The sequence below is a fragment of the Pseudonaja textilis genome, chromosome 7, assembly GCF_049901715.1.
Source record: "Pseudonaja textilis isolate UNSWEBS1 chromosome 7, rPseTex1.2, whole genome shotgun sequence".
NCBI lineage: Eukaryota > Metazoa > Chordata > Lepidosauria > Squamata > Elapidae > Pseudonaja > Pseudonaja textilis.
In genome coordinates this window covers 2,985,960-3,010,298 of record NC_141996.1, presented here as the reverse complement: position 1 = coordinate 3,010,298, position 24,339 = coordinate 2,985,960, and the positions used below count along the sequence as shown (strand labels likewise).

The following is a 24,339-nucleotide window of genomic DNA, read 5'->3' as shown; positions in this document are numbered from 1 at the left end:
GGCTCAATTCCCTCCTAGTAATGAGGTTAGCATTTCCAAGAGCCATTAAGCAAATTTCATTAGGCGACGGGTGTGTTTGTGTGTTGCAACGTTGGGATTGTGAATGGAGAGAGCCACACGGAGGGAATCTCTTTGGAATATCTTGGGGAACTGTCAAGGCTGCTTTGATGGATGGACAGAGCTGGAAAGTTTATTTTTCCGGGCTTAAGGCATTCTTGGATATCTGATTTTCTTACGAAGGAGAGGTTAAAAAAAAAACCTTTATCCGAAAGAACTATCATTCCGGATTGACATTGGTACGACATGCATTCAAGTGCTTTTATCTGTCAAACGACATGTGTAGTGGTCCTCGACTTACGACGGTGACCGTTGTAACTTACCGTGTTTCCCCCCCAAATAAAATCCGGACCCTTGGCAACTGATTCGTATTTATGACGGTTGCAACATTAGGTGATTCCGTTTTGCAACCTTCTAACAATGGGGGGGGGGGGAGCCTGATTCTTTTAACAACCGCGCTACCATCTTAAGAATGGCAGGGATTCACTTAACGGCTGTGGCAAGGGAGGTCGTAGAATGGGGTGAAACCCACTTAACTGTCTTACTTACGATTGGAAATGTTGAGCTCGATTCTGAAGGAAAATAAGTGTGTGTGTGCGGGGGTATTCTGTCTCTGCCTACCAGCATCCATCGGTATTCGTCTAGCTAGCATCCTGTCAGTGTGTGGGAGTTGAGGGCTGTTTGGAAAGTGAAACAGTATTTGCTGTGTGAGCAAGAAGGAGACAACAAGGAGCCTGAGCATGGCTTAGCTCAACTGTTCTGTACTAAAGCTGCTTGGTGCTGTGAAACTGAAATTCCTCTGCTCTGCTTGTGTTTTGCATTTGGAAGAGATTTCTTTCCAGGTGGGGAGGGGGAGTAGAACTCCTTAGCATCAGAGCGTGTTAATAGTAATAATAATAACAATATAGGAAAGACTCTAAATGCTCTGATGGTCGTTTCGAAAAATCCTTTCTTAGTGAGCACTGAGAAGCCAAGAGGAACACAAGGGCCAAATTTCAAGTTTGTAGGCTTTACGGTTTCTGGAGATTTTGTGATGATGCATGAGAGTATTTTGTGTGTGTGTGTGTGTGTACATGTATATGTACATATGTACAGTATATACATATACATACATACATACATACATACATACATGGTATTCAGCTTTGCTCGGGTATTTTCCCATGTCATAGTTGACCGAGCAAAACTTAAGAAAACATACATACATACATACATGCATACATACATAGATTTCTTAAGTTTTTGCGGGTACTTACATGTATGGCATTCGGCTTTGTTCGGGTATTTTCCCACATCATTATAGTTGTGCTTTTAAAGTTGTAGCAACATTTCGGCAGAATCTCATCTGCCATCATCAGGCTTCTGTATTGTGTTCGTCTGTGAGTCAGACTTTCACAGCCGCTACGGACGAACCCAATACAGAAGCCTGATGATGGCAGATGAGATTCTGGCGAAACGTTGCTACAACTTTAAAAGCACAACTACAATGATGTGGGAAAATACCCGAACAAAGCTGAATGCCATACACACACACACACACACACACACAAACACACAGAGTCTGGGCAAAATGAGCCAAAACCTCATATCCACAACCTGGCTTTCACAAAACTGGCCGATATCCAATCCTCCCAAACATTATACCTTTGGTAAAAGCCTCCCAGTGTAGTCCTCCACTTACAACCAACCATTTAGTGACCAGTCAATGTTACAACGGTGCTGAAAAAGGAGCCTTACAACTGATCCTCGCCCTTACAATGGCTGCAGCCTCCCCAATGGTCACATCACTCCAAATTGGGTCGTTTGGCGAATGGCAAGGGATTTATCATGGCCGCAGGAGCCTGGAGGTCATGTGATCCCCTTTTGTGACCTTCCCAGCCGGCAGGTAACGTGTGAAGTCCATGGGGGGGGAAGCGGGATGCACTTAATGACCGTGTTTCTCTTAACATCTGCAGTGATTTGTTTAACAACGGTGGCAAAAAAAAAAAAGACTGTCAAATCCAGCAGGATGATTCTGGCTATCCAAGCCCCTTGAAAAGGATTTAAAAGGTAAGGCAGAAATGTCAAATCCAGTCTGAACACCTGGCTGTTTTTGGCAAGTTAATTTGCAAACTAAACTAAGACAATTTTAGAATTGGTTGTTATCATCCGTCATCCTAAAATGACAACATTCTCTAATATCTGGCAATTTTTGGCAGATTAACTTGCCAACTAAGACGATCCTTAGAATGGCCTAAAGCCAGAAGTTATATTAATTTTGCCCCCTAACTGTTTATTTACTGTCCCAAGGTTTGCAAAGGGCAGTATGGAAAAAAAAAAAACTCAGCATACAGATATCCTCTGCATACTAATCTCAACTCTCAAAAACCACCGTTTATATATAAGGAGTTGAACCAGCTGGTGTGACTCATTCTGAAACCTACCTTCAGGGTAGTTGCCTCTTATCTTATCTAATCAGCGGTTCTCCCAAATTACAGTGTTTTGTAGCAGCTCCGGATGCTACAACCGTCTGCCACCTCGTCCAGAACACACAATCACAAAAACTTCTGCTTAAACGCACCCTGGGGCCAGGAAACTCCAGTCCAGTCCAGTCCAGTCTAGTCTCTATTCCTAATTCTTATTTCTATTCTGTTCTGTTCTGTTCCAGTCCAGTATTCCCAATTCTTATTTCTATTCTATTCTATTCTATTCTATTCTATTCTATTCTATTCTATTCTATTCTAGTCTAGTCTAGTCTAGTCTATTCTAGTCTAGTCTCTATTCCTAATTCTTATTTCTATTCTGTTCTGTTCCGTTCCACTCCACTCCTCCATTCTAGTCCTGAATGCCATCCCTCTGCTAAACAAATAATTCCCTCAACACTGTCCAACTATTTACAAAGTCTGCACTACTATCACTATTAAACTTTTCATCACTTCTTATCACCCATCCCCTCCCACCTGACTGTAACTCTGTCGTTTGTATCCTTACAATTTATATTGACTGTTTCCTAGTAGGATTTGATTATGACTATCGTTAAGTGTGGTACCTGAAGATTCTTGACTCTTGACAAAAGTATCTTTTCTTTTATGGACACTGAGAGCATTTGCACCAAGACAAATTCCTTGTGTGTCCAATCACATTTGGCTAATAAAGTCTTCTATTCTTTTCTATTCTATTCTGTTCCACTGCTTGATTGTTCTCACTGTCAGAAAATTCCTCCTTATTTCCAGGTTGAATCTCTCCTTGGTCAGTTTCCATCCGTTATTCCTTGTCTGGCCTTCAGGTGCTTTGGACAATATCTTGACCCCTTCCTCCTCTCTGTGGCAGCCCCTCAAATATTAGAAGGCTACTCTCCTGTCTCCCCTGGTCCTTCTCTTCCCTAGACTAGCCAGGCCCAGTTCCTGTAACCATTCAATGTTTTAGTGTCTGATCCCCCTAATCCTCTAAACATAATTCAGATGTTTACAAAAACTTATTTTTTAAAAAAAAATTGCAGAGGGTTAATTCCTCCCTAAAGACCGAAGGGCTGTTTTCAACTTTGCTAAAAACTTCAGTTATGGTATTGCCACAGAGGAAATCGACTTTCGGCTTCTCCCTTGCAGCCGCTGCGGTCCTTGGTACCTCTCTGAGCGTGGTGGTTTTCTTGCAAAGTTTCATGACCCAATTAAGGAACATCATCAGTGCTAGACAGGAATGGAGTTTGCAAGGGGGAGGAGGAGGAGGAGGAGGGAGGAGGAAGAGGAGGAGGAGGAGGAGGAGGAGGAGGAGGAGGAGGAGGAGGAGGAGGAGGAGGAGGAGGAGGAGGAGGAGGTGGAGGAAGTGTGGGGTTCCTGATGCTCTCTCAGCTTGGTGGCTTCCTTGCAGACATTTCATGACCCAACTAGGGAACATCATCAGTGCTAGACAGGAGAGGAGGAGGAGGAGGAGGAGGAGGAGGAGGTAGAGGAGGAGGAGGAGGAGGAAGAGGAAGAATAATTGAGGAGTCCTTGGTGCCCTTCTGAGCATGGTGGTTTTCTTGCAGACATTTCATGACCCAACTAGGGAACATCATCAGTGCTAGACGGGAGAGGAGGAGGAGGAGGAATAATTGAGGAGTCCTTGGTGCCCTTCTGAGCATGGTGGTTTTCTTGCAGACATTTCATGACCCAACTAGGCAATGTCATCCGTGAAGAGAGAAGGAGGAGGCGTTTTGCTTGCTGCTTTATGGCATCTGCGACTCTACCCTCTGTCTCCGTGTTGGTGGGCCCCAGTCGTGTGTTGGTTTATAAACAACAACAACTGGAGTCAAGGAACAACCAAGAACAACGCTGCCAACGCTGAGAGGGCAAAGCGCATGTAAACATGGCACACAGAGATACACAACATCTACACATCTCGAGAGACAATTTGAAAACCCACAAGGAAACAAACAAACAGACACCCCCCCATCTCTTCTCACCAGCAATCAACACCCAGAGGAGCAGAAATTTACACAATCAAGATTAACACAATCAAGAAGTAAACAATACCGCAGTGCCTTAATTGCAGCTCAGAGAAACCATCTCAATGAAACGGGCGGTACGCAAGCTTGATAAATAAATAAATAAATAAATAAAAACAATTTAAAAAAATCAAACAGTAAACAAGAGCAAACAGTAAACAACTCCCAGAATTCCCCAGCCAGAATGGGCAGATTGAGAACAGGGATGTCCATCTATGGCAACTTTAAGACCCGTGAACTTCAACTCCCAGAATTCCCCAGCCAGCAGCTGGGGAATTCTGGGAGTTGGAAGTCCACAAATTGGATACTCCTGTCCTCAATCTTTAATTTTTATATATACTGGTTTTTTTATATATATATATAGTTTAACATTTTACCGAACATCGCCCAGAGTCCCTTCTCTGAGACGGACTATTCAGAAATGTGAAAAAGAAATAAATATAATTTCTCCCCGCCGTCGCTGCTAGCAAATATTTGTCAGATTAGCGGTGTTTTTAACGACTTGGCACCTGGGCTGGGCTCCCTTGGCCAGGCTTCCGTTTCCGTTCTTCCCCCCACTTTTTTTTTCTTTCTCCGGGAGGTTTATGGGCAGAGCGGTTGGATAGAAGGCCTTTCATCAGCCTGCAGCGAAACAAGCCGGCTACTGTACCTCCAGGACGTTACAGATGGAATCATCATTTACGGCGGATTTCATGGAAACTCTCCTCTCCTTTTTCCTTTCCCTTTCCTCTCTTTCTTTTCCTTTCCTTTCCCTTCCCTTTTTCCTTTCCTTCTTTCCTTTCCTTTCCTCTCTCTTTCTCCCTCCCTTCTTTCCTTTCCTTTCCCTCTCCTTTTCTCCCTCCCTTCTTTCCTTTCCTTTCCCTTCCCTTCCCTTTTCCTTTCCCTTCTTTCCTTTCCTTTCCTCTCCTTTTCTCCTCCCTTCTTTCCTTTCCTTTCCCTTCCTTCCTTTTTCCTTTCCCTTCTTTCCTTTCCTTTCCCTCTCCTTTTCTCCTCCCTTCTTTCCTTTCCTTTCCCTTCCCTTCCCTTTTTCCTTTCCCTTCTTTCCTTTCCTTTCCTCTCCTTTTCTCCTCCTTCTTTCCTTTCCTTTCCTTCCCTTCCCTTTTTCCTTTCCTTCTTTCCTTTCCTTTCCCTCTCCTTTCTCCTCCTTCTTTCCTTTCCTTTCCTCTCCTTTTCTCCCTCCCTTCTTTCCTTTCCTTTCCCTTCCCTTCCCTTTTTCCTTTCCTTCTTTCCTTTCCTTTCCTCTCCTTTTCTCCCTCCCCTCTTTCCTTTCCTTTCCCTTTCCTTTCCTTTCCCTTCTTTCCTTTCCTTTCCCTTTCCTTTCCTCTCCTTTTCTTCTTTCCTTTCCTTTCCTTCCTTCCCTTTTTCCTTTCCTTCTTTCCTTCCTTTCCCTCTCCTTTCTCCCTCCTTCTTTCCTTTTCCTTTCCTTCCCTTCCCCTTTTCCTTTCCCTTCTTTCCTTTCCTTTCCCTCTCCTTTTCTCCTCCTTCTTTCCTTTCCTTTCCTTTCCCTCCCCTTCTCTCCTCCCTCCCTCCCCTCTTTCCTTTCCTTTTTCTTTCCTTTCCTTTCCTTCCTTTCCTACTTTCTTTTTCCTTTCTTTTCCTTCCTTTCCCTCCCCTTCTCTCCTCCCTCCCCTTCTTTCCTTTCCTGTCCTTTCTTCTCTTCTTTTCTCCTCTTTCCTTTAGGCCCTGAAAAAAGTGCGTTACGGCTTGTTTTTCGCACTTATGGCTGTTGCAGCATCCCTGTGGTCACATGATCAAAATTCAGGCGCTTGGCAACTGACTCAAAATTACAACGGTCGCAGCGTCGACACCCCCAGAGGGGGTGTCACCTGACCCCCTTTTTGCAACCTTCAGAGAAGCCAAGTCAAGGGAGGGGAAGCCAGATCTGCTTAACAACCAGCTTACTAAATATCAACCGCTGCAGCGATTTACTTAACAAACGTTTCAAGGACGTTTTCACCCCATGGGCCAAAACTCACTTAAACAATCGTCTCGCTTAGCAAACGGAAATTTTGGCCTCTGACTGCGGCCGTTCAGTCGAGACCTACCTTTACTTCTTTAAAAACCTAGTTCTGTTTTCAACACCGTGCTAATTTTTTTTTTAAAAAACACCAAACTTTATAAACAAAAACGGGACATTCAAAGACAGCAAGCCCAAAGCGGATGCGCCAAAAAGTCCCTTCAAAGTTGGTCTCTTCCCCATAACAAAATCTTTGCTGGACATCTGGAAAATAATAATAATTATTATTATTGTTGTTGAATGAATTAATTCCTTCTGAAGGTCAGAGGCCCCACCGTCTGACATTCTTTACAAGAAAAGGCCGGCAGCCTGGTAAAACAGGATATTCCAAAGCTTTTGTTCCAAGTTTATCTTAAGAAATGTTCTTCAATTGTGTATACAGCTGAGCGGTACGGCTTAGGCTCCAACGAGAGATCCTTTCCAAAATGCCCAATAATTTAGAATTTTTACAGGCGGACAAACACACACGGTCCAGCGTGAGAGATCAACAAATGTTGGTTTTGGATATATGACCGACAAACGTTTTCTAAGCAATCCAAATTCTCAGGGCGTGACTCAGGAGCTTTTTAAAAGAGAGTTTGGTGTTCAACCGATCTAGAATATTAATCCGCTTGAAATCCCGGTTCAGAGAGCAAACCAACGGGGGTAAAATCCTGGTTCTTGGTCGCCAACTTTTCGGACCTCAGGGACCACCAAACTCGTAATTTTAAATCCCACGGACCGCTAATAGGAATTTTGACTGACGGTGGCTTGCTGAAGTTTTCCCAAGGTCTCTGCAGAAAGCAGCAGAGACCCTGGGAAAATCCCCCACCCCGTTTTCCTACCGATCGATCGTTCTTTATTTGGGATCGCAGGATACCGTCTCCAGCTCCATTCTCAGGGGGAGACAGAGAGAGAGACTTTTGGCTTCATGCAAGGAAAGCAGCAGGAGCCGCAGAAGTCTTTCTTTCTCTCCCCCAAACTCCGCCAGAAATGAGTCTTTGCCGGCGGAGCCTCTTGGAGCAGGAGGCCTTGCAGGGTCCCAAAGACTCGTTTCTGGTGGAGTTTGGGGGAGAGAAAGAAAGACTTTGGCTGCTTTCCTTGCGTGCAGCCAACAGCAGAAGAAGAAAGAAGCGGAAAGAAGCAGCCCGGTAGCCAAACGAGGCTCGTGGGATGCGTGGGGCAAGTTCCCCCCTCCGCCCTTTCCCCGCTCTCCTCACTACCTTGTGTCATGCGCAACGCAAGCGACGCAAGCCTTGTGTTCCCGCGGGCCATGTGGGCGGCGCAGCCTTGTGTTCTCGCGCAGCCTGGATGAATTGCTTTGGGGAGGACATGTCTCTGCGGACCACCAAAATTTTCTCATGGACCACCAGTGGTCCCCGGCTGACTGGTTGGCGACCACTGGACTAAAGAGAACCTGATCAAATTTATTTTCCCTTTGATCCCAAAATCTTGCAAATGGGAATTGCCACCTTTCAAGACAACCGAGTATGGATAATTCCCCGTCTTACAACTGCTCATTTAGTGATTGTTCGACGTTACAACGGCATGTAAAAAAAAGTGACTTACAATCATTTGTTCACGCTTATGACCGATGCGGTATCCCTGTGGTCACATGGCTAAAATTTGGATGCTTGGCCGCTGGCAGGTATGGGTAGCCTTCGACTTAACAACAGTTCAAAATTTGGAGGCTCGGCAACTGACTCAGACTTATGACAAGGGTCGCGCAATCCCCTTTTGCGGCCTTCTGACAAGCAAAGTCAATGGGAGAAGCCAGATTCACTTAATGACCGTATGACTGACTTAATAACTGCTGTGATTCACTTAACAACTGTGGCAAGAGAAGCCGTAAAATGGGGCAAAAGTAACTTAAAACCGTCTCGTTTAGCAAAGGAAAGGTTGGGCTCATTAGCAGTCATAAGTCAAGGACTACCAATAGTCACCTTTCATTAAAATGGACAGACACGTCCTTCTAAAAATCAACAGGCTTCATCAAATTGTGCTTCCTGTCTAACAGGAAAGATCGTGGATGATGGATTATTATTATTATTTTACAAATCTTGAGCCAATGTTCAAACAAACGGATGATCTATCTGTCAAGGTTTGTGACTCCCAATATTCCTTTTCCGTTTTGTTTTTCCCTCAGAAAAATAGAACGTATTTTTTTTACTTACAACATAATCGTACGTTTTTTCTGTCTTAAGAGGGTTTAAAAAAAAAAAGATTTTGAAAAAATGGACACTTGGCAGGCTGTTAGAAAGGAGGAGGAAAACCAGAAAAGAAACACAACAGATCTGTCGGAAGGAAAGGCCTGCCTAGAAATTGCAAATTCTGGTTACAAAACAATCAAATGCCCTACAGAAATACTCTAGGCAGATAGCAAGAAAATACCCTTTTTCTCTCTCTAAGGGATCTGTATCAGCTAAAATTCACTTAAAGAACTGGGTATACTGGTAGACCACTAAACGGTAACATTTATAATGCTTTGAAATACTGCATCCGGTTTTCATCACCACGAAATACAAAAGATGTTGAGACTCCAGAAGGAAGAGAGTGCAAAGAAGACCAACAAAGAGGATTAATTCCCCATGCTGGCTCAGGGATTCTGGGAGTTGAAGTCCTAAAAGGGCCATAATTCCCCATGTTGGCTGAGGGATTCTGGGAGTTGAAGTCCACAAGTCCTCAAAGGGCCATAATTCCCCATACTTGCTCAGGGATTCTGGGAGTTGAAGTCCTAAAAGGGCCATAATTCCGCATACTTGCTCAGGGATTCTGGGAGTTGAAGTCCACAAGTCCTCAAAGGGCCATAATTCCCCATACTTGCTCAGGGATTCTGGGAGTTGAAGTCCAAGTCCTCAAAGGGCCATAATTCCCCATACTTGCTGAGGGATTCTGGGAGTGGAAGTCCACAAGTCCTCAAAGGGCCAAGTCCTCAAAAGTCCTAAAAGGGCCATAATTCCCCATACTTGCTCAGGGATTCTGGGAGTTGAAGTCCACAAGTCCTCAAAGGGCCATAATTCCCCATGTTGGCTCAGGGATTCTGGGAGTTGAAGTCCTAAAAGGGCCATAATTCCCCATGTTGGCTCAGGGATTCTGGGAGTAAAGTCCACAAGTCCTCAAAGGGCCATAATTCCCCATACTTGCTCAGGGATTCTGGGAGTTGAAGTCCTAAAGGGCCATAATTCCCCATACTTGCTCAGGGATTCTGGGAGCTGAAGTCCTAAAAGGGCCATAATTCCCCATACTTGCTCAGGGATTCTGGGAGTTGAAGTCCAAAAGGGCCATAATTCCCCATGCTGGCTCAGGGATTCTGAGAGTTGAAGTCCCCCATAATTCCCCATGTTGCTCAGGGATTCTGGGAGTTAAAGTCCACAAGTCCTCAAAGGGCCATAATTCCCCATACTTGCTCAGGGATTCTGGGAGTTGAAGTCCACAAGTCCTCAAAGGGCCATAATTCCCCATACTTGCTCAGGGATTCTGGGAGTTAAAGTCCACAAGTCCTAAAAGGGCCATAATTCCCCATGCTTGCTCAGGGATTCTGGGAGTTGAAGTCCTAAAAGGGCCATAATTCCCCATGCTGGCTCAGGGATTCTGGGAGTTAAAAGTCCACAAGTAGTAAAAGGGCCATAATTCCCCATACTTGCTCAGGGATTCTGGGAGTTGAAGTCCATAGGTCCTAAAAGGGCCATAATTCCCCATGTTGGCTCAGGGATTCTGGGAGTCGAAGTCCACAGGTCCTAAAGGGCCATAATTCCCCATACTGCTCAGGGATTCTGGGAGTTGAAGTCCACAGGTCCTCAAAGGGCCATAATTCCCCATACTTGCTCAGGGATTCTGGGAGTTAAAGTCCACAAGTCCTCAAAAGGGCCATAATTCCCCATACTTGCTCAGGGATTCTGGGAGTTGAAGTCCACAAGTAGTAAAAGGGCCATAATTCCCCATACTTGCTCAGGGATTCTGGGAGTTGAAGTCCTAAAAGGGCCATAATTCCCCATACTTGCTCAGGGATTCTGGGAGTTGAAGTCCTAAAAGGGCCATAATTCCCCATACTTGCTCAGGGATTCTGGGAGTTGAAGTCCTAAAAGGGCCATAATTCCCAATGTTGACTGAGGGATTCTGGGAGTTGAAGTCCACAAGTCCTCAAAGGGCCATAATTCCCCATGTTGAAGTCCACAGGCCATAAAAGAGCCATAATTCCTCATTTTGGCTCAGGATTTCTGGGAGTTGAAGTCCACAGATCAAAAAAAGGACTTATAGTTCGCCACCCCTGAACTAGACCAATGGTCCCCAAACTTCACAAAGTTGTGGACTACCAGAATTCCTCAGTCAACATGACTGGCTGAGGAATTCTGGGACGTGACGCCCACAAATCCTAAAGTTTAGACCAGTTTAACTCCTGGTCTAGACCAAAGTCAGTGAAGCTCTCTGCCATCTTTTGTACAGAGGGAACAATAATCCGTAATATTCTGGGCCATTTCAAGTAATATTCTGGGCCACAGTAAGTCCCTTTATGGCCCGTCGTGAAAAACACTATAGAGTTGCTAAACAGCGAGAAAGTTAAGAAAGGAAATTTTGCTCAATTTGGAGATATCACCTTTTCAGGTAGTCCTCGACTTATAACCACAACTGGGAATGGAATGTCCAGCGCTTAGAAAGATGGTTGATAAGCGAGGGAGCCGTGCCCAATTTTGCAACCTCTTCTGCCATGGCTGCTAAGTGAATCGTCCCAGTTGTGAAGTGAATCAACGGCCGTTAAGCGGACCTGGCTTTCCCCAATGGTCAGAAGCCAAGCTGGGAAGGTTGCCAATGGCGATCATGTCACCACACACACACACACATCCAAGATGCCTGAATTTTGACAAGGTGACCTTGGGGATGGTGTGATTGTCGTAAGGGCGAGGACCAGGTCTCTGCCACTTTTTTCGGTGTTGTTCTAACTTTAGTGAATGAAGGGCTGTAAGTCAAGGTTCTTCCAACATGGAAAGTTTAAGACTTGTGGACTTCAACTCCCAGAATTCCTGAGCTAACATGACTGGAGGAGGAATTCTGGGAGTTGAAGTCCACAAGTCTTAAAGCTGTCAAGTTTGAAGACCTCTGATCTACAGTATCAATCTTCTCTCTCTCTCTATCTCTTCTACCTTCATCTCTCATTTATCTATCATCTCTCTATCATCTATCTATCTATCTATCTATCTATCTATCTATCTCTTTATCAGCTATCTTTATCTTCATCCATCCATCCATCCATCCATCTATCTATCCATCCATCTATCTATCTATCTATCTATCTATCTATCTATCTATCTATCTATCTATCTATCTATCTATCTAATCCAAGGGTCTTCCAACTTGACAGCTTTAAGACTTGTGGACTTCAACTCCCAGAATTCCTGAGGTAATGTGACTGGAGGAGGAATTCTGGAAGTTGAAGTCCACCAGTCTTAAAGCTGTCAAGTTTGAAGACCCTGATCTACAGTATCTATCTTCTATCTCCATCCATCATCGTCTGTCTGTCTATCTGTCTGTCCATCTATCTAGTCTGTCTGTCTATATCTATCATCTATCTATCTATCTATCTATCTATCTATCTATCTATCTATCTATCTATCTATCTATCTAATCCAAGGGTCTTCCATCTTGGCAAGCTTAAGACTTGTGGACTTCAACTCCCAGAATTCCTGAGCTAAGATGACTGGAAGAGGAATTCTGGGAGTTGAAGTCCACCAGTCTTAAAGCTGTCAAGTTTGAAGAGCCCTGCTGTAAGTCGAGGATTACTGCCCAGGCCAATTAATGAATGTAATGCCAACAACACGTTTTCTAAAGGCAGGGAAGTCTACAATGAAGAGAAGGCCAAAAAAAAAAAAACCCTTCGACAATCAGCCGCAACGTTTTGTTCCTTACCTGTGCGTACTCTCTCTCAATCGCTGCTTTCTTTTGGCTGAATGTCCTACAGCAAAGATAAGAGGGGGAGGGGGGGAAATGCCGTTAAAAAGCCGGAAAATCGAAAACACAATCAAGTCCATCTTAAGTCCCAGTTAGATCCCTGCAAAATTGGCTCGGACGGAAATAAGAAAGGGAGGAAGGAGGTAAACAGCTCACTGGTTCAGCAGCAGCTGCCTAGCAACCATCGAACGCCCCGTGGATGAGTTGGGGAGCTCCTTCCTCTTCGCCCCCCCACCCCCCCCACCCCAAAAAAGAGTCAGCTCCAATCTCTGGTTTTAAGCAGGTGTGTCTACATAGGTAACAAATTAAATCGATTTCAAATGATGAGAAGTCTCCAGAGAGGCCAAAGCTCAGGCTCCAAATTCAGGCACAGGACTGGCTTTTCTGAGTTGATCCGCAGAAACTACCCTTATTTGTGAAGCCCTAGTATAGATATTTTGTACTGATAGAAAAAAAATATGTAGCTCAGGGTTGAAATCTGGGCTCCTGTTTGCTGTCTGAACTCGGTCGCTTTTCCTGCAGGCATTTCATTCACTCGCAAGATTCGTTTTTTTTTCTCGCCGAGTACATTTATGCATCCAAACTAGACTGTGTTGTTTCTCTGTGTCATATATGTGAGTCTATGGGTATATGCTTGTCTGTGTCTGTCTGTCTGTCTGTCTACCTATATTTTTGTCATGTTTATGTGCTGGACATTGGAGCTGGTGACCCTTTGAGAGCTAAAATGAAATTTCACTTTAATGTATGGCGATTACGGTGTCATTTAAAGTGACAATAAAGTTATTCTAAGTTCCGTTACCCGACTAGGTAACGTTATCAGTGCTACAATGAAGTGGGGTTTGTGAGGAGGAGGAGGAGGAGGAGGAGGAGGAGGAGGAAGACGACTCTGGAGTCCTTGGTGCTCTTGGAGGTTGGTTGTTTCCTTACAGACATTTCATGACCCAACTTGGGAATATCATCACTGCTATAAGGGAATGGAGTTCGCGGGGAGGAGGAGGAGGAGGAGGAGGAGGAGGAGGAGGAGGAGGAGGAGGAGGAGGAAGAGGAAGAGGAAGAAGAAGAAGAAGAAGAAGAAGAAGAAGAAGAAGAAGAAGAAGAAGAAGAAGAAGAAGAAGAAGAAGAAGAAGTAGTAGTAGTAGTAGTAGTAGTAGTAGTAGTAGTAGTATGGGGTTCTTGATGCTCTCTGAGCTTGGTGGCTTTCTTCATACATTTCATGACCCAACTAGGTAACATAATCAGTTAGAAGGGAGCGGGATTTACAGAGAGGAGGAGGAGGAGGAGGAGGAGGAGGAGGAGGAGGAAGAGGAGGAGGAGGAGAGTTCTCTTCTTATATAGGAACCACCTATATAGGAGACCACAAGGGACCACGAAGGACACTCCCACCAGCACAGAAAGGGCAAGCCACTAATATAAAAACAGAGCACAAACCCAACTCTCTTCTAGCATGGATGATGTTATCTAGTTCGGTAATAAAATATCTGCAAGAAAACCATCCACCTTGGAGAGCCCACCAATGAAAAGGAGAGGCTCAGAGAGGACCAAGGACTCCGTTGCTGTCTGGGTTTTTGAAGACTGGAGAGAGAAAAAAAAAATCAACATCCAATTATGGATTTAAGGCTCAAACAATGCAGGCCCAGTTTGGTAGTTCTGAGCATCTAAGAAGATGCTCCAGAGAGTTATAAACACAGCACAAAAAACATCGTCGGTTGCTCTCTTTCTTCTTTGGAAGAGATTGCGAAGACCAGACTCCTCTCTAGAGCACTGAAAATCTCCACAGGCCGTTCTCATCCTGGACATTCATATTCTGAACTGTTACCATCAGGGAGGCGTTTGTAGGCGTCTTAAAATGAGGACTAATAGAGAAACACTTTCTTTTCCAAGGCAGTAATTGTCTTGAAACAAACAATGCGTATGTGATTTAGCCCTAGGTATATAGTGGCATTTTGAAACTATCTAACTTACTATATGTTTTAGACTAGGTTTTTAATTATTATTTCAATTATTTTAATTTTTAAATACTCTGCTAGTGTGATTGTGATGTGGGTGTTTAGGACACTGCCGGAGCAGCTTTGAAATTTCATTGTATTTGTAGAATGCAATGACAATAAAGGCATTCTATTCTATTCTATATTAATAAAGGAACAGAAAGAAATATTCCATGTGTATTTAGTGCTTATCGCTGGAAATCATTACCTACACGGTGAGCAAAGGTGATTCGAGAATTGTTGACTCAAGGCAGCGTGGTGTACGTTTGTTCATCGCACAAGGAATGCGCAACCACAAAGAGGATGAAGTGTTCGGTACATCTTTTGGGAGTTTCTCCAAATATAATAACCCCCTCTACGTTTCCTTCTCTGGGCTGCTGTATTTTGTACACAAATCTTCCTGGCTTACCTATCTGACTGTGGGCTGCCAAGCACTGCAGGTGTGGATGGTTCAGTATCACAGGTTAAATCAAATCCTACCGCTGAATGGCAGCTTTTCCTTATTCGTTGTTAAGTGTACAATAATAAAAATCAGGGGTGGACTAGCTAAGACTGCGGGTCTCTAGAGAGAGCCCCTAGTAACCTCAAAAAGGGAATCAGCCACGAAAAACTCTTAATAGGCTTAATAAAACAGGATGTTCTCCCTATGTAAGCCGCAGCTTCTTCTCCTTAAGTGAACCCAAACTAAACTTGCTTGATGACTGCATGATTCACTTAACAACGGAAGCGATTTCAGTTGTTAAAGAAAATTTGCATAAAATGTTTTACCGATGGTATTTGGCTCCAACGAAATTGGCTAAAATATACCCTAATCCAAGTCCAAAATGTTGGAAATGCCAACAAGTTAACAAGTACTTTCTGCCACATGTGGTGGCTGTGCCCCGAGACCAAGACATTCTGGATCAAAATTAAAAATTGGCTACAGAAGATCACAGGCTATCAAACTGAACTCCAGAAATTTTCCTACTAGGAATCATTAAAGATCAATATCCCCTCAAAAAACTAAAATATTTAATATTAATATTTTAACAGCCGGCAGGTTAGCCTTCGCACAAACGTGGAAAACTCCCAATACACCCTAATCCAACAAAAAAATAATGGAAAGCGCTGGAATGAACGTGCTCACATTAAAAAGGAAAGATTCTGAGTATTTTTCAATTTGGCACAAATCGATAGCGAATAGAAATAAGAAATAAGATGTGAAGATTAATCTGTAAGAGACCTTAAGAAAATGAACTGTAAATATGTAAAATATATAAGAATATAACTATTGATAAGGATATCCATTAGATATTGATAAATATATATGTAACGTATTAAGATCTATAAAAGTATTTGTAGATGTCAAAATGCTGTTGAAAATACGATGATTTGAGTTGTAATGGTGAAAATACAATACAAATCTATTTAAAAAAAATTCTTGCCCCTCCTGAATTTATGATCATAAAGAAAACCTTGGAAATGTGCAGAAATGGACAGGTGTATCAATGGAACTCAGAAACCCAGAGGAGTCAGAATAGTATGAAATTTGGAACTTACGTTATAGTTGGCTGGAAGATAGACAAGAAAGGAATAAAAAGTCAAATAAAAGCATATGACAGAAGTTGGTAATATATGTAGATGTATTCGTGATACACAATTAGAATGAAACTCTGGATTATATTTAAATAAGTGAATGAACATTTGATACAACGAGAGAGTTGTCCATTCAAGCGAACGGTGTATTTTCCCGTGTGGCGACAAATGGAATATCTTGATTTTATTGTATGCACATAAATCTATTTGATAAAGTATTTTTAATTTTTTTTTTTAAAAAAAGCATTCTACGCCAGTCAACGGGGGCGGAGTCAGGTTTGATGACCGCATGGTTCGCTTAACAACCGAAGCGATTCGTTTAACGACTGTGGCACAAAACAAAAAAAAAGGTTGCAAAATTTCAACGCGATTTTAACGCCTTGCTGAGCGATGGAAATCCTGGTTCCCAACATGGCCGCCAAGTCAAGGACTGACGGCAACGCTTGCTGTCCAATCCCCGTTGCTCCTTTAACGGCAGGACGGATTAGCGACCGCATTTCGATCTTTTCATTTGAGAAGACGTGACTTGGGGAGAAACAACACCAAAGCACATCGGGCCCTGGTTTTTATGTCCTTCTGGGTTTTTGCGGGTTTTTTTAACCCCCCGCCCAGCAGTTGTTACTGTGACAGTCCTTAGAATACACATCTTCAAAGCTGTTTTTAACCTCAGGAGTCCTCTTACCAGAACTACAACTTTATTACGGAAACATCAAGAGAAACAAGGTTTAAAAGCGAGCAAAGATTTCCCAAGAGCGCCTGCCTAGGCGTGAAAAAAAAAAAAAAAGCAGGATTGGGGAGAGGAGAAGAAGAAGAGAACCGATCTAAAGCATTTTTACCCTTTCCTTAAGCAATCTGATGCGCCGCGTTTTGCACGACGTCAAGAATTTCGGATCTAAACGTTTCATGCAAGCGGGGAGCTCTCTTTCCTCCTTTTGCTGCAGATCGCTCTTCGAAGGGGGACTCTTTGGCATTACGCATTAACAAAAGCCTTCTGTAACAACTCATTAAAATCCAAAAAAAAAAAAAGAAAAGAAAAAGGGCCCTGCTTGCTCGCATTCATACACAGGCACCAAGCATCTGTTTGATATTACGCACATGCATTCATCGCTGCTGTTTTATATGCATGCCTTCAAACTTAATATTTGCTGTAAAGGAAGACCGGGTAGAAAAAAAAAATGTATTTCCCCTCTTGACATTTTCGTTCTGTTTCGAAGGGAAGCCGGTGCAGTCCTAGGCTGCGTTCGCAGAGGGAAGGAATCAAGATCCTGTGGGGTGTTAATGCCGCTTTATGAGGCCTCGGAAAGGCCACACTTGGAATCCCGTTTCGGTGTAAAAAATGATGCTGAGACTCTGGAAAGAGTGCAGTGAAGAGCAGCAAAGAGGAATGGAATAGGAATAGAATAGAATAGAATAGGAATAGGATGGAATAGAATAGGAATAGGAATAGGAATAGAATAGAATAGAATTAGAGTAGAGTAGAGTAGAGTAGAGTAGAGTAGAGTAGAGTAGAGTAGAGTAGAATAGGAATGGAATGGAATGGAATGGAATGGAATAGGATGGAATAGGAATAGAATAGAATAGAATAGAAAAGGAATAGGATGGAATAGAATAGAATAGAATAGAATAGAATAGAATAGAATAGAATAGAAAAGGAATAGGATGGAATAGGAATAGAATAGAATAGAATAGAATAGAAAAGGAATAGAATAGAATAGAATAGAATAGAATAGAAATAGAATAGAATAGAATAGAATAGAATAGAATAGAATAGAAGAGTAGAGTAGAGTATAAGAGTAGATTAGAGTAGAGTAGAGTAGAGTAGAATGGATTGGAATGGAATGGAATGGAATGGAATAGAATAGAATAGAATAGAATAGAATAGAATAGAAATAGGAATAGAATAGAATAGCATAGGAATAGAATGGAATAGGAATAGGAATAGGAATAGGAATAGAATAGAATTCTTTATTGGACAAGTGTGATTGGACACACAAGGAATTTGTCTTGGTGCAAATGCTCTCAGTGTACATAAAAAGAAAGATCCATTCGTAAAGAGTCAAGAATTATCAGGTACAACACTTAATGATAGTCAGAGGGTACAATAAGCAGTAAACTAGGGGACTGGAGAGGCTAAAACATACGAAGAACAGTTGCAGGAATTGGGTAGGTCGTTTGATGAAAAGAAGGACCAGGGGTGACATAACAGCAGACTTCCAATATTTGAGGGGCTGCCCCAAAGAAGCTACGCTCCAAAGCACCTGAAGGCCAGACAAGAAATATTGGATGGAAACTGATCAGGGGAAGAATCAATCTTGCAGACGTTTCATCACCCAAACTGGGTTACATCATCAGTGCTATTAGGGGATAGGGTTTGCTCATATTCTGGTGCCATGATGGAGGACCTATGGCACATGTGCCACAGTTGGCACGCCATTTGTGCGGGCACGTGAGCCCAGCCAAACTTACCTGCACCGCGCATGCACGCGTCTCCCAGCTGATTTTCGACCCATTGGAAAAGCCTCTGCAGCCTCGGGAGGCCGAAAAACGGGCCCAGCCTCCAGGAGGGCAAAAACAGTCTCAAACAGGCCGAAAATCAGCTGGGAAGCCAGTGCATATGCAGTGCAGGTAAGGAGGAGGGGTGTTGCGTGTGCATGCGCAGAAAGCAGCAGGGTGCATTGCATTGTGGGTGCCAGCACGCTCGCTCTCGGCACACCACCACAGAAAGGTTCGCCATCACTGTTCTAGCGGAATTCTAGCAGCAACTAGAATATAAACGCAGAGAAAACCTCACTCCTTAACGGATGATGTTACCTAGTTGGGAAATGTTTGGATTTAACCTGAGATCCTATACCGTTTCAGACAAATGGCTGTCCAATCTCTTCTTTAAAACTTCCAGGGAGGGAGCACTCACAACTTCTGGTGGCAAGTCATTCCACTGGTTAACTGTTCTCACTGTCAAGAAATTCCTCCTTTAATTCCAGGTTGCTTCTCTCCTTGATGAATTTCCATCCGTTGCTTCTTCTCCTGCCTTCTTTGGGGGCTTTGGAGAACAGATTGACCTCACCCTTCCTTGTGGAAGACCCTTAAAGAGCTGTCAACCCCTGTTAACAGCCCCATTTAATTATCTCCAATCCTCCTACCTATTGTAGAGCAGATCTCCCAGGATTTTTTTGATCCATGGCTTATTATTTTTTTTAAAAAAGGGATCTCCTGCTTAAGTAGGAGGCTGGACTAGAAGACCTCTAAGGTCCCTTCCGACTCTGTTATTCTATCGCTCTGTTTACAGGTCTTGCTGATGTTGTCTTTTCCAACACGGAAATTATGCTCCTCTTAATGTCCCAATGCAAAACTCCCAGGGTGCACCTGTCTCCTCCCGCAAACCCACTTCCAACCAATCTTCATCCCCAAGGTTGCTTCCTGTCATCACATACTCATCGCGGAGCCTAATGGTGGCCAAATGCTGTCCACAATTAGCAAATCATCACAAGGTGTCAACGTATATCGGAATAAGTTAACGTTCAATGATACTAATGGGATCCTGAGTCGAGGTTTGCAAATTCTCTCGGTTGCCCAGACTGAGAATTGTGAATGTCCGGTAAATTAAATGTCTCCAGATTGCCGGAACAGGGAATTTATCTGTTTGGCTGATTTGCCAGTTTAACCTGTTTCTGTTGACTCTCACAGCTCTCCACTTCGAAGGCAGTTGCAAACACCGTGCACGGTTGGCAAACAATTTACTTTGGAGCAATTAATCATACTTATTAACTGTTTAAAAAAAAAACACTTCTTATCTACCAAAGTCAAGGATACAGACTTAGTGGCCATTACAAGTTCAGGAGTTTGGTCCAGTAGTTAAGACACCAGACTAGAAAAAGAAGGAGATCGAAGAGTTCTTAGTCCCAAGGGCGACTTTCTCTCTCAGCCCAACCCACCTCAAAGGGTTGTAGTTTATTGTGGGGAAAATAAGAGGAGGAAGGTGGGTTGGATATGTTTGCCATCTTGAGTTGCTTGAAACATAATCAATAGCAATAGCCCTTAGCTTAGACCAGAGGTCTCCAAACTTGGCAACTTTAAGACTGGTGGACATTCAACCCCCAGAATTCTCCAGCCACCAATGATGGATTTCTAATTTTAACCATCGGTGTTGGGTTTCAACTTGCTAGGATGGGTTCTTTGACACCTGATGATTTGTGTGAATCAGTTCCAAAGGCCAAAAAAAAAGAAAAAAGAAAAAAGTACTGCAAAATGTTTAGCGATAGGCCAAGAACAAATTATGCGGCGTCGAATCTGAATTTGGTCACTGTCTCGTTTTCATCCTCTGGCTCACACCAATTTCCATAGCCACCTGTGAAAATGTCTATGTGTGTATATATACCTTTTAGATATTTTTTTTTTAAATCTGCATTTATTTATTTTTATAAATAACACAGGGCAGCAAGAATAGGTAGTACTGCCCCTGCCTATTTTCCCCATAACAACAACCCTGTGAGGTGGGTTGGGCTCAGGGAGGAGGACTGGCCCAAAGTCACCTAGCTGGCTTTCATGCCTAAGGCAGGACTAGAACTCCCCGTCTCCTGGTGATTGGCCCAAAGTCACCCAGCTGGCTTTCACGCCTAAGGTGGGACTAGAACTCATAGTCTTCTGGTGATTGGCCCAAAGTCATCCAGCTGGCCTTCACGCCTAAGGCAGGACTAGAACTCACTATCTCCTAGTAATTGATCCAAAATCACCCAGTCGGATTTCATACCTAAAGTGGAACTAGAACTCCCAGTCTCTTGGTGATTGACCCAAAGCCATCCAATCAACGTTTATCCCTAATGCAGGACTAGGAGTCCCATTCTCCTGGTGATTGGCCTAAAGGATGATTGGCTTTTGTCACTCAGTTGGCTTTTGTGCTTCAGGTGGACTAGAATTCAGCACCTCCTGGTGATTAGCCCAAAGTCATCCAGCAGGTTTCCCTGCCTAAGGTGGGACTAGAACTCACTGTCCCCTCATGATTGGCTTAAAATCACCTCACTGGTGTTCATGCCTAAGGCAGGACTAGAACTTACTATCACCCAGTCAGCTTTTATGCTTAAGGCAGGATAAATGTCACAGTCTCCCACTTACTAGCTTGGTGGCTTCACCACTGGACCAAACTCTCTTTGATGCCCTTTTCCCAATACACCCATTCCCTTGAATTAATTTTCATAACGCCAACATCGCTAAGAGTTGATAGCGGTTTCGACAACACAACGCCGTCATCCGTGCCCCTATGTGCCCTTTTCCCCTTGACCTGCCCATTTCACAGACACCTTTGGTCGAGAACGGCACAACCAAATCCATAAAGGATGCACCAATCATTTGTTCCCATTCGTAAAGGAGGTGCCAATAATGAATCGTATTTCGTTCACTGCATACAAATCCAAGAATAATTTCTCGCCCCATTTCCGATCTTCTTTTCTAATTCATATTTTGAGACGGGGTCGATTTTCAGATTCACTGGAGAATCATCACGTTTTGCATATAAAAGAGGGAGACCAAAGGCGAAGCGTCCTTTGCCGCCAACCGTTTTATATCCTTCTATCCGTCCCATCGGTTGCGTCCCTTGAAGCGTATGATTATGCGCATCTTAAGGAGGGATCCACAATCGTTGCAGGCTGTTGTGGCCCGCTAAGGGCCAGCGAAGCTGTTGGACAGACTCGGATAGTGAGGAGGTTGGGGAGGAACCTGGACCAGTCCTGGAGTCTGGGGAAGGCTCGGACGAGGGCTCTGCGTTGGAGGCAGAGATGGGGCCAGGGCCGTCTGACAGTTATCAGCTGCCTTCGGAGTCGGAGATCAGTGGGGAGGAAGAACAGCTGGAGCCTGTTCCCAGTATGCGCACGCACAGAGCTGCCAGAGGAAGGGAATAGTTAAAGAACAAGGGTCGACTCTGGACTAAAGGCTCAAGTGGACGGGGAATGGCCCTTCCCAGAGGGAATAAAGAGGAGTGACGGAGAGGGGGGTGGTGGTTGCAGGAGACAGTTAGTTCAATTCATTAGGGTGAAGATCTGTTCCTGACTTCTTGCCAAGTAATTGTTGCTACGGAGTGGTATTTGGAAGCTATCGGCCTGGCAACTCTCCAAGCTAATGATCAAGGTCTGTAGTTGTGAAACCTCTTGAAAGACGGTTGGCCGGGACTTTGCTGGAGAGGAATTCCCTTTGACCTAAATAAAAGGGGTTTTATCGGGACGTGGAGTCGGCTTCGTGATCTGGGGATGCCTGGGTCAGAACACATTAGATTTACAGACGAATACGTGTTGTTACACGTGGAGAATGAGGCCAACTTACATCACTGGGGTAATTATCTGGAAAGGATATTCTTTCCACGTGGAACCGGGACTTGGGAATTTGGGAGGGAATTTTGGCCCGGATTTCCCAGGTGCACAAAAGACACGACCCCAGAAAATGAAGTACAAGTAGTCCTCAACTTACGACCACAATGGAGCCCCAACATTTATGCGGCTAAGCGAGAAAGTTGTTTGGAGTTTACCTCATGCCTTTTCAGCACGCTTTTTACGAATCACTGCGTTGGGTTGGTAACAGCAGGTTAATCGGCTTCCCCACTGGCTTGCGGTCAGAAAGTCGCAAAGGGGATCATGTGCCCTCAGGAACATTGCAACTGGGCTATAAATGCAGCAGCTGCCAAAAAGCCAACACAGTCCTAGGTTGCATAAACAGAGGGATGGAATCAAGATCAAGTGAAGTGTTACTACTGCATTTATAAGGCCCTGGTAGGGCCACACTTGGAATCCTGCATCCGGTTTTTTAGTCGCCAGGATGTAAAAAAGATGATGAGACTCTAGAAAGAGTGCAGAGAAGAGCAACAAGGAAGATTAGGGGACTGAGGCTAAAACGTACGAAGAACGTTTACATTGGGCGTGTCTAGTTTAATGAAAAGAAGGACTGGGGGTGACATGTTAGCAGTCTTCCAATATTTGAGGGGGGGTCACAAAGTAGATGGGGTCAAGCTATTCTCCAAGGTGCACCTGAGGGTGCTCTGTATGAAATGGTATTTTGTTGAAAATGGTATATCCTGCCTTGAACTAGAAGACTTCCAAAGTCCCTTCCAACTATTCTATTTCTATTTCTATTTCTATTCTATTTCTATTCTATTCTATTCTATTCTACTCTACTCTTTTCTATTCTATTCTATTTCTATTTTATTTCTAATCTAATCTACTCTTTTTTCTTTTCTTTTCTTTTCTATTCTTTTCTATTTCTATTTTATTTCTATTCTATTCTATTCTATTCTATTCTATTCTAATTTATTCTATTCTATTCATTTCTATTTCTGTTCTATTCTATTCTAATTTATCCTATTCATTTCTATTTCTATTTCTATTATTTCTATTCTATTCTATTCTAATTTATTCTTTTCTATTTCTATTTCTTAATTTGCGGAGCGCTCCTCCTCCTCCACGGGACTCCTCCCCAGCGTTCCCCAGTTTTGGCGAAGACGAGATACATAACCGCCCTCGTCCTCAATGCCCTAACAACTTGTTGGCCGAAACAGGACCGCACCAGATGGAAAAAAAGGGGTGGGGCTGGATGCTCTTCACAGCTCAAAGAGAACAGGCGTGTCAGGTAAGTACCAACGCCCTTTCTCCCATGAGCTGTTCAGAGCATCCAGTAGTGGGACATAGCAAAGCTTGGCCTGTCCTACGGGAGGGACTCCGTCTGGCCTGGAAACCCCTCCTGGTCCCTGTGGATCCGTTGCAGGACTCTTCTGCTAAAGGAGGCCTCAGCGGATGCAAACACATCAATTTTATAATGCCTAATGAATGGCGATGGAGAGGCCCAAGTTGCGGCTCGACAAATTTCAGTTATTGGTGCCTGTGTGGCCCATGCTGCCGATGTTGCAGCACTCCTTGTTTGAATGAGCTGTTATGCCCCTGGGCGCCTGCAGGGATTGAGTCTGATACGTTTTCGCTATGGCGGCCCGTAGCCAACGGCCTATTGTAGAAGGTGAGACCTTGCATCCCTGAGTGTTGGGCTGAAATGACACAAATAAGACTTCCGTTTTTCTGAAAGCCGCTGTGCGGTTGATATATATATTTGCAAAGCTTGCCTCACATCAAGCCTATGCCATTGTAGTTCCATCCCTTGGGATGGTCTGGGACAAAAATTAGGAAGTATCAGCTCTTGTGCCCTATGAAAGACCAAGTTAATTTGGGGTATAAATGTAAAATCAGGATGAAGGACCACCCGGTCAGAATGGAAAACACAAAGATCTTGTCTGACAGACAAGGCTGCAATCTCCGAAATACGACGAGCAGAAGTGATCGCTACAAGGAAAACTA

At 43.8% G+C, this 24,339-nt stretch overlaps 1 protein-coding gene across 1 annotated transcript in view; it reads right to left on the bottom strand.

The window, feature by feature from the left end:
- FCHSD2 (FCH and double SH3 domains 2) overlaps positions 1–24,339 on the bottom strand; it is a 178,204-nt gene that overhangs the window by 113,375 nt on the left and 40,490 nt on the right. The window contains 1 exon segment of the mRNA XM_087937803.1: positions 12,417–12,462. Coding sequence (XP_087793929.1) covers positions 12,417–12,462 — 46 coding nt within the window.